Here is an 11,368-nt window from a genome sequence, read left to right on the forward strand (position 1 = left end):
TGGAATCTAGACTCAAAGACCTTTCAAATTATGCATTGGTAATCAAGTTTAGGGATTTTTGGCCATTGTAATCGATTACAAGAACACTGTAAACGTTTACGCGCATAAAATTGGGGTTTTGTACAGAAAGTTGTACTACAGGAGCCAATTTTTTGTACATAGGGGACCACTATGTGAATTCTCAAATTTTTGCAAAGTTTGAATTGTTTTGTCTTATTTTTGTTTTTTAGGTGTGTCTTGGGTGTGATGAATCACGTTTGGGCACCCAAACTTGCATATTAAAAGTCGTCATTCACTTCAATTGGACAACTATTGCATTTATTAAAAGGAATTATTAATATCGCGCTTCAGTTTATAAATAATACACAAACAACATAAATAAATAAACATTGGATATAATATTCATTACATATAAATCGTATGTAATTTAAATAACAATTTGTATACATATATCATTGTTCTTATAAATATGTACATATTACAATATAATATGTATACATATATGCATATATCATTGTTGCTCTAAATACATATAAAACTTTTGCATATCTATTCAATCTTACAACAACCCATATAAAGCTAGCGCTTCCAATATTCTAATGTTCTCGATGTCAAGGATTCAATCCTTTACATAGTTCTTTCTAATTTCACGCAACTCCTCCTGAAACAAAATATATTTTACTTTAGATATAATTAACAACATCATGAAATATTGCTAACAATGAAATTCATACTTACAATCGTATACTTTGGCATGCTCTTGTCGTTGTATATGTCCTCTCCATCCCAAATTTCCATAACTTTTAACATGATGACTCCACAATCATATCTTAAATNATAGAACCAAAACATATATCACTTATCACAACAAACAATAATGAAATAACCAAATTCCAGTGTTGGAAGGAAGAATCTAAAAAAATTGAACCAGTATCAATGGTGGTCCCCTACGTTGTCAAAACTGGCCCCTTCAGCAGAACTTTGTGTACAAATTCAGAAATTCATGCTGTTACCATAAGCTATTATCAACCACAACTATTACAAGTTCACTTTTATTGACCAAATCCACCAAAATGCATTGTAGTCATTGAAATGCATTGCACCATGAGAGCAAAACCCACCAACGCTTCAAAAAAAACATAGACACATGAGAGCAAAACCCATCAACGGTTCAAAACATAGACAAAGACAAGCGGTGGCTTTACCTCAAACCAAAACGTTCACCAGAGAATCGTTGACACACCCAAGGAGAAAACACTCCACACAACGATAATGAGATGATGGAACCAAAATGAGATGATGGTCGAGGATGACAACGTCAATCCCGACAGAGAACGAAAACCAAAGTGAGATCGAGATGATGGAACGAAAATTACATGATGGTTGAGGATGGAGATGGAGCCCGTCACTTCACAAGCCCTAGACACAACGAAAAAGGAACCGCCAAAGTGAGATGGAGATGGAGCACGACTGATAGAACAAAAATTAGATGATGGTTGAGGATGGAGATTGAACCCGTTTCTTCACAAGCCCTAGAGAGAACGAAAAAGGAACCGCCAAAGTGAGATGGATATGGAGAACGACTCTTAAGAACCAAAAGGAACCACTAAACCCAAATTTTCCAAATTTTCATATTTCTCTTTCCAACTATGCCCTTACCAATGTCCCAAATTAAGTTTTCTTTTTACATTCAATTGCTCCAATCACCAATTGACACATGTATAGTGTCAAATTGGTGTTAAAAAAGAGTGTTGAAATATTATTTTGCTTAAAATAATTATTGTATGGAAGATTTTCCCGTTTCATGTTTGAAATATCAGGAAACTCCCATCATCCAGCAAGCAGAAATAAAGAAATCAGGATGTGAAAAAATAGTTCATTTTGTGCTTCATTCACGAATGAAAAGACTTCTCCAACAATCGTATATCTATATGTATGATGTATATATATACAACTTCATAGTTTATATTTTATAGACATTACATGTTACACTAACTTACAAAATAAAACAAATAAACGAAATGCCATTTTGGTCCTCTATCAAAAAGGTCATTTTCATGTTAATATATCCTTCAGAACCAGGCATCCGCAACCTATTATTCGTCGAAAACTATTGTTCTTCAGAAGTGAAATCAGGCTCAGCAGGCTTCTGCAGCAGCATGGGTGATATTCTTTCTGGCATCCTGGTCTTTCTTGTGCTATTTCTACGTAAAAGTCTGAGTGCATTAGCTGCAAACCTTGAAGCATATATTGTGGCACCTAGACTAGGTGAGCTACCACCTGCTTTGGCTAATGCATCTTGCAAACGATTCTCTTCTTCTCTCAGAGACTCTTCCAGCTTCTTTTTACTATAACGCCTCCACGCTGCTTGTATGAAACATGCAGCCCATGTACGCCATTGTTGTGAATAAAACCTGAAAGTGTGACGAAGCTGCTTACTGTGAAGGCGCCGGAACTGTGAAGCAACAAACTTCAAGTCATCGGCTTTTAGAGCAAATGCTTCTACTTCTGAAAGAGTTTGGACAGTCCTAGTTGATATGGGAAGGTTGGATGAGGAGTGAGGATCTAAAGCCCATGTGAGAAGTTCCTCTCCACAAAAGTCACCAGCCTTGAGGTATTCAGAGTTAAAGAAGCCTGTTCTTCCACCATTAGTGGTTACAGTCAATAGCTTGCCGCGCATTATGAAGAGCATTTCATCAACAGGATCTCCTTCCCGGACAATGCAGCTTTCTTCTGTGTATAGCACTGGCTGGAGTTTGTCACACATTGCATCCAGAAGTTGCTCATCCATTTTCTCAAACATTGGCACCTTCAGTTCATGCAAGAGAGAGATTTAGTTATTGCTAAAATTATATGGAAAATCAACTACATCTTCAAAGCTTCCAATAATAAATGATGTTGGTTTACTTTTCAAGGATTGTCTTAAAATCCATCCGATCGCCCCTCTTGATATACCTAAATATTTTGAATTACCATGGGATTATGGATCCTTCTCCAGTACACCTAAATAGTTTTAGCACAACTACGTTCATCCTTTTTCATCCTTCACCATAGAAAACTGCAGTGCTTCAAAAGTACAAATGAAAACGTGCCCAACACTCCTTTAAAAAGTTTAGATGTACATACAACACATATTCAAACAAAATCCCAGGAACAGAGGAGCAATTTGTATACAGATATATGGTAAAGCACCTGGATGTTGTTCATTTAATCTACCTAGAAACAAAGTTCAAAAGCTTCAGAATTTTATCAAATCAGTATTTCTGTTATATTTATTTGAGAATACCATACCTTCCTTCCTATCTTTGGATATTCTATTACGTTTTCACTAACCAAAAGCAACAATGGATGTACTAAAATAGACCAAGTAAATTTTCATTTTCAATATGAAAAAAAACAAATATCACAGTCACTGTAAAAGAACAATAGTAGCATGATATGAAAAGAAAACCAAAATATGGAGGGACTTACCCTCATCAGCAAAGCCAAGCAAAGATGACGCTTAATATCCCTTCTCAAATCCTTTGGAAGATCTCGGATCAAGTTGTCTTCATCAACACCTCTGGTTTCTTGCCATTTGTACTGCTCATGTCGTCTGATTCTTTCTCTCAGGCTATCAGGCAGTAATCGATGAGACATCCACTGTTCAGCATCTCTCCTTTTTACTCTCATTTCCTCCAATCTGGTAGTCGTTGACTGCAAATATGTCTGTTCCAAAAAAATATACAATTGAGTCCAATGTAGAAGAAAAATTGGCCCAGGTGTTAAACTAGTTTCAATCCAGAACAGAGATGAAAAAACGAACAAGGAGCAGAACTTTAGGATACATCTAAAATAGGATGAGAAAAGTTTGTTGCATAATTCTGGAAGAGGGAGAGCATTACAAATAGTTACTTTTTGGATGCCTACCTAGAGTGTACTATAATAACTTAATCTTCACCCTATTTCAGGCAATAGTCGTAGGCATAAGGTAATTAACAATAGTTTTCACCCCTTCAACTTATTATCAGTTAGTTGTCTAACCCGTTCTCTTGATTGTGTTATTTCTTATACAAAAAATTTTGCTTGTTTACAAGACTAGAATTCATGACAGATAATTGGCACTGCATGTGAGTCTCATGGCCTTTATCATCTCTGCCCTTTTACACATGTTGGCATAATTATGGAGTCTCCATCTTTTCTTCATGCTCAATTAGGTCATCCCAATCTTGCCAAATTGCAGCAGGTTGTTCCTAGTTTGTCCAATTTATCTAATTTGTTGTGAGTCACGTTAATTAGGAAAACATAGTCGTAGTTTTTTTTCTCGTAGTGTCTCATTACGTGCTTCATCACCTTTTGCATTAGTTCACTATGACATTTGGAGACCTAGTCATGTTATATTTAGGTTTTTAGTATTTTGTTACTTTTAATGATAATTATTTCATATGCACTTGGGTTGTTTTAATAAAAAATTGTTCTAAGTTATTTTCTATATTTCAATCCTTTTATAATGAAATTAAAACTCGGTTTGAGATTTCTATTCAAACTTTGAGAAGTGATAATGATTGTGGATACCTTTCTCATTCTTTTAAACATTTTATGGTTTGTCATGGCATTCTTCATCAAATTTCATGTGTTTATACACCTCAACAAAATGTGATGGTTGAGAGCAAGAATAGACATCTTATTGAAACAATTCGCACACTTTTTAATTCATGGTGAGGTTCTTCAAAATTTTTGGGGTGATACTACTCTTACTACATGTAATCTTACTAACCGTGTGCCCTTTTCCCGGTTTTAAATAACAAAATTCCTCATTCTATTTCATTTCATCATGCACCTCTACATCCCTTTACCTATTAAAGTTTTTGGGTCTACATGTTTTGTTTATAATTTTAGTCCTGATCATGATAGGTTATCTCTTAGATATCATAAATGTGCTTTTTTAGGATTTACTTGATCACAAAAAAGATATAAGTGTTTCTCTCATTCTCTTAACCACTATTTTATTTCTGCAGATGTCATCTTCAATAAGTCTTCTTTTTACTATAAGGGTCATTCTTCTTCTTCTTCTTCTTCTTCTTCTTATGTGTCTCCGTTTACTATAGTTAATATTCTTGTTGGCTATGATCCTTTAGTTGTGTCTAGTCCATCGTAAGATTTTCTTGCTCCATCACCACTTCAAATTTACAGTCTAAGACATCGTTCCCAACAACTAACAAGTGACTTACTTCAAGTGCCAACTATTGTTCTCATCCAGCTCTAACAACTGAGTCTAACAATCCAATTGTCCTCTGTAAAGGTATACATTTTACTCGTAAACCTTCTCTACATTATATTGCTTTGAGTTACCATAGGTTAAATTCACCTTTTCACACCTGCCTTTCATTTATCTCTTTTGTGTCCATTCCTAAATATGTCAGTGATGCCTTAACCCATCCTAGTTAGCATCAGGCCGTGCTAGATGAACTGGATGCTCTTTAGAATAGTGGAATTTGGGAGCCCGTCCCATTAGCGTCTACGAAATCTGTTGTTGGTTGCAGGTGAGTTTTTGCTATCAAAGTTGGTCCTGATGATACTATTGATTGCCTCAAACCTCGACTTGTGACCAAAGGTTAAACAAATTTTTGAATGGGATTATGGTGATATTTTTTCTCTCCAGTGGCAAAGATGGTTCTATTCATTTATTTTTAGTCATGACTGCTCTTCAACAATGGCTTCTTTATTAACTGGATATCAACAATGTTTTTCTCAATGGAGATTAGCAAGAAAAAAATTATATGGATCAGCCTCACAAATTTATTGTTCTAGGGAGTCTTATGGATTGGTATGTAGTCTTCACATATATTTATATAGCCTAAAACAGTCTCCAAGGGCCTGATTTGGAAAATTTAGTAGCATTGTTCAACAATTTGGTATGACTCAAAGGTAAATCATTCAGTCTTTTACTGTCATTCAAGTGTTGGATGCGTCTATTTGATAGTATATGTTGATGACATTGTTCTTATAGGCAGTGACCACCATGACATTTCTCAGATGAAGCAACAATTTTGTCACTATTTTCAGACCAAAGATCTTGGCAAACTCAGATATTTCATGAGTATTAAGGTAGCACAATCCAAGAATGGTATTGTTATATCTCAAAGGAAGTACACATTGGATATTTTGGAGGAAAATAGGTTGATGAATATAAAATTTGTTGACACACACATGGATCCTAATACAAAATTGTTAGCATAAAGATGAAGCTTAGAAGTTTTGATGATGTCTCAAAGTAAAGTCTCAAGTGGCAAGAAGATCTTCATGAAGACTTGTTTTTTTGTTAAAGCCTTTGTAATTTAGTAGAATTATGTATAGGGTGTTGTTTATCCTTGATTCCATGTATTCTTCGTTTTTGAAATCAGAAAACTCTAGAAACTCATTTTTGGTCAGGAATAATCGATTACCAACTAATGATAATCAATTATCCATAATCGATTATGACTTACCATAATCGATTAACACGACTAATCGTTGCAGTTTTTAGGCATGTTTTTAACCGTTGTGCATTCTTTAAAAACATAATTGATTACCATAAGTAGATAATCTATTATCACGCGTTAAATAGCTGACAACGGATTTTTGGAGGTATCTTTGAGTGAGATCTCTATATATTAAGTCGTGACTCTCATTCTAGTATACAAAATACATGAATTTCAAAAATCTTATTTGTTTTGTTATGTGCTGTGATAAGTGTGTTCTATAGTTTGTGTGACCCTTGTGTTGTGGCTTTGGGAACTTGGTGTTGGCATAAAGCGAGAACTTTCACGGGAGTTGTGATTGAGTGTTATTGTTGTAGCTAAGTCTAAGCCTATCATCCTTTGTGAAGATTCAAAGGAAGTGGTCATCCTTCGTGAAACACTCGGAGGAGGTGTTAATCCCTTGTGGCTTTTAGGGAAAGTGAGTCTCATCTCTTGGGATAACAAGAAAAGTGTTCTAACCTTAAACTTGTTTATTTTCTTTGTGATTGTAACCGCTTGTTAGTTTGTGATAGTGGATTATTAATTCTCATTTGAGATTAACAATTGGACCTAGAATCTTTGTGATTTAAACCGGTATAAAATCACCCATGTAATTTTCTCTCTTCCTTACTTTCTTATTTATTTTAATTTATTGTTGAGGAATTTAAATTACAAGAGAAAATATTTAAAGGCACTATTTACGATTAGAAACTCTCAGATTTAGAAGGAATAGAATACTTTCTTATTATTCCAAGAGGTTATTAACCCCTATATAAATACATAAGTCTGCAGTATATTTTAGGAAATATGGACTGCATATTATCAGGCATAAATCCCTATGATTACGGGATTAATCAACTATAAATGAACCTAATAAAGACAGCACAAAACTGTTACAAAATTACAGCATNATTTTAGGAAATATGGACTGCATATTATCAGGCATAAATCCCTATGATTACGGGATTAATCAACTATAAATGAACCTAATAAAGACAGCACAAAACTGTTACAAAATTACAGCATATCAAATATAAACCTTCCTAAAATACATCATGCCAATCTCTATCACACCAATCACGGTTTCTGACACTCCCCCTCAAGCTGGTGAATAGGTGTTTTCCATTCCCAGCTTGGATATGATTCTTTCAAAGTCAATGCAGTTCAGCCCCTTGGTGAGTATGTCTGCAATTTGGTTCTGGGTGGATACATATGGTGTGCAAATCATGCCACTGTCTAGTTTTTCCTTGATAAAGTGTCTATCAACCTCAATATGTTTAGTTCTATCATGCTGTACCGGGTTGTGGGCTATGCTAATTGCAGATTTATTGTCACAGTATAACCTCATTGGTTCATCCCACTTTATCCTCAAGTCTTCTAATATAATCTTCAGCCATAGAAGTTCACATATTCCGTGGGCCATTGCTCGAAATTCTGCTTCAGCACTTGATCTAGCCACTACNTTCTGTTTTTTACTCTTCCAAGTAACTAAGTTTCCACCAAGGAAGGTGCAGTATCCCGTGGNTGATCTCCTATCTACCACTGNCCCCGCATAGTCCNCATCTGTGTATGCCTCAAGACTTACACTCTTGTTCNGTTTNAACAAAATTCCTCTTCCGGGAGTCCCTTTCAAGTACTGGACAATTCTAAGAGCAGCTTGTAAATGTGCTTCCTTTGGTTGGTGCATAAACTGGCTGACAAGACTCACAGCAAACGCAATGTCTGGTCTAGTGTGAGATAAGTAAATAAGCCTGCCCACAAGTCTTTGATACATTTCCTTGTCCACAACAACATCCTCCTCCATACTTCCCAATTTTATATTTGGATCAACTGGGGTGCTTGTTGGTCTGCAGCCTGTCTTTCCTGTTTCTTTAAGCAAGTCAGTAATATACTTTTGTTGAGATATAAAGATTCCTTTCTTGGAATGAGCCACTTCAATTCCTAAGAAATATTTAAGCTTCCCTAGGGTCTTGATCTCAAACTCGATTGCAAGGCATTCGCTTAACACTTGCTGTTCTTTTTTGTCATCTCCACTTACTATAATGTCATCTACATATACTAATAGAATTGTTACTCCCCCTGAAACTGAATGTTTGATAAATAAAGTGTGATCCCCTTGGCTTTGTTTATAGCCCAAACCTATCATAACTTTGGTAAATCTCCCAAACCATGCTCTTGGGGATTGTTTCAACCCATATAGAGCCTTTCTTAACTTGCAAACAGTTCCAGCAGTAGCCTGTCCATTGTAACCAGGGGGCAACTCCATGTATATTTCTTCTTCAAGGTCTCCATGTAGAAAAGCATTCTTCACATCAAACTGCTGCAGATCCCAATCATTATTTGCTGCTAGTGACAATATTACTCTGATCGTGTTCATTTTAGCAAGTGGGGCAAATGTCTCCAAGTAATCAACTCCATAGGTTTGAGTGAAGCCTTTGGCTACCAACCTTGCTTTGTAACATTCGATGGTTCCATCCGCCCTATACTTTATTGCATATACCCACTTACACCCTACTGGTTTTTTTCCAGGAGGTAGGGTGACAAGTTCCCAGGTCCCATTTTTGTTTAACGCCTCCATTTCCACATCCATGGCCTGTTTCCATTTCCTGTCAGACAATGCTTCAGATACAGAGGAAGGTGTGTGTGTGGAGTTGAGGTTAGTGAGAAAAGTTTTATGGGTAGGTGAGAATTTTTCAAAGGATAAGAAATTTGATAGTGGGTAAAGTGGTTGTTGGGTGCATGTTCTAGTTCCCTTTCTAAGGGCAATGGGTAGGTTAAGAGTTTGGTCTGCCTGCACTTCTGAATTTTCATAAACAAGTTCATTAGAATCATTGGAATTTATAGGATTTGAAGGTGTTACCTCATGTAGTGATGGTGGATTGGATTCTTGGACATTGCTAGGTTCTAGAATGGCCTTTTCTCTCCTTGAATATACCATATTTTTTCCAAATTTTCCGCCGCCATCAGGTGCAGGTCTCACTGGTTCAGGTGCAGTTTCTGGTTCAGGTGCAGGTTCAATTCCTCCCTCAATTTCAGGAACAGCAATGCCATTTGTCCCACCAATTTCAGGTCCAAACGTTATGTTTGGGAACATGAGAGTCTCATCTTCCTCTCTTACATTCTCCCCCTGAAGATGAGGCTGTTTGAAGTAACTCTCTTTTTCGTTGAAGGTGACATCTCTTGACACATAGAATTTCTTGGAAAGAGGTTGATAACATTTGTATCCCTTTTGTGTGGTAGAGTACCCTAAGAAAACACATTTGACAGCCCTAGGATCCAATTTTCCCCTTTCATTACTATGAACATGTACAAAGGAAACACACCCAAATATTTTAGGTTGGAGGTTATTTTTAGGGTCTAAGTGTGGGTAGAATGAGGATAAAACTTCCATGGGACTTTTTGAATTTAAAACTTTAGTAGGTAACCTATTGATTAGATAGGTGGCAGTAAGAAGGGCTTCCCCCCAAAATCTCTTAGGAACATGATTTTGAAAAAGTAGAGCTCTAGTTTGATCTAAAAGGTGACCATTTTTCCTTTCTGCAATCCCATTCTGTTGGGGTGTGTTCACACATGAGGACTCATGGATTATCCCTTCCTTTTGGCAAAATGAGTTTAGAACAAAATTAAAGTAGTCCTTGGCATTGTCGGACCTAATTCTTTTGATATTGACCCCAAATTGATTTTTAATCATTGAGGCAAACTGGACAAACACAGAGCTAACTTCAGATTTTTGTTTCAACAAAAAGACCCAAGTCACCCGAGTACAATCATCAATGAATGTTAAAAACCACTTTGCACCTGAAATATTAGGAACATATGCAGGACCCCATACATCAGTGTGAACAAGGGAAAACGGGAAAGGACTCATCTTGTTGCTAATGGGAAAAGGTACACATTTGTGTTTCGCAAACTCGCACACCTCACAATGGAGACTCTCCACATTTAAATTTATAAACAAGGAAGAGAAAAGTAATTTTATAACTTGAAATGACGGATGTCCTAGCCGACAATGATGAAGTTGAGCTTTCTCTTTATTGGTCATGGTGGATTTAGAAATGAGACTCTTGTTAGGCAGATTAGGGTCCTCCATGTAATATAGGCCATTCCATTCTCTAGCATGTCCATTCGTCCTCCCCGAGTTCTTGTCCTGCAATATACATGTGTTGCTGTCAAAAACAACATTACATGAAAGATCTTTGGTGAGTTTTTGTATGGAAATCAGGTTGGTAGATAGTTTAGGGACATGAAGAACATTTTTTAAAGTCATGGATGGGCTTATTTGGACATCTCCTTGTCCAACTGCAGTTATGAGGGTTCCATCTGCTGTGGAAATTTTCTTGTTGCTAAGACATGGGGAATATGTGGAGAAGTATTTGGATAGGGGGGTCATATGGTCAGTGGCTCCAGAGTCTAATATCCAGTAATGTGTAAATGGTGTATCTGAAACATTAAGCCCAAACAAAAGTGGAAACTTACCCGAATATGTCAAAGAGCACGTACCTGTGGGCTTCTCCAATTTACTAAGGATGGATCTTACCCGTTCTATCTCTTCATGATTCAACTAGACAATTTTTTCACCTTGTCCATTAGCAATGTATGCTTTTTTCTGTGGTCCTCCTTTCGGTCCCCATTCTCGACTTGGGTTTTTTGGCCCCCATTCTTGACTTGGGGTTTTCCCATCTTCTCCTCTTGAGCCCCATTCTCTACTTGTGGTCTTTCCATCTTGCAGTCCCCATTCTCGGCTTGGGGGCTTTCCATGTAATTTCCAGCACTTTTCCCTTGTGTGACGAGGCTTTTTACAATGAGTACACCAAATCTCCTCATGTTTTTTCTCCATACTGGGAATCCAGTTTTTCCTCTGATTGGCAACCATGATTGTTCCTCCTTCA

General features: G+C 36.7%; 1 protein-coding gene across 6 annotated transcripts in view; it reads right to left on the minus strand.

The window, feature by feature from the left end:
* Positions 1 to 662: 662 nt before the first annotated feature.
* The window catches only part of LOC106778896 (cyclic nucleotide-gated ion channel 1), an 18,874-nt gene continuing 8,168 nt past the window's right edge, over positions 663 to 11,368 (minus strand). For 2 of the 6 annotated variants that reach the window (XM_022776345.1, XM_014666897.2), the window contains 3 exons: positions 3,472 to 3,708; positions 1,206 to 2,809; positions 663 to 1,126 (listed from right to left, as the gene is read on the minus strand). In XM_022776345.1, the coding sequence (XP_022632066.1) occupies positions 2,111 to 2,809; positions 3,472 to 3,708 (936 nt within the window). In that variant the 3' untranslated portion in view covers positions 663 to 1,126; positions 1,206 to 2,110. The remainder of the gene's footprint in view (positions 1,127 to 1,205; positions 2,810 to 3,471; positions 3,709 to 11,368) is intronic. The other 4 variants (XM_022776343.1, XM_022776341.1, XM_022776342.1 and 1 more) reach the window with 4 other exon arrangements.

This window comes from Vigna radiata, unplaced genomic scaffold, assembly GCF_000741045.1.
Source record: "Vigna radiata var. radiata cultivar VC1973A unplaced genomic scaffold, Vradiata_ver6 scaffold_183, whole genome shotgun sequence".
Lineage (NCBI taxonomy): Eukaryota > Viridiplantae > Streptophyta > Magnoliopsida > Fabales > Fabaceae > Vigna > Vigna radiata.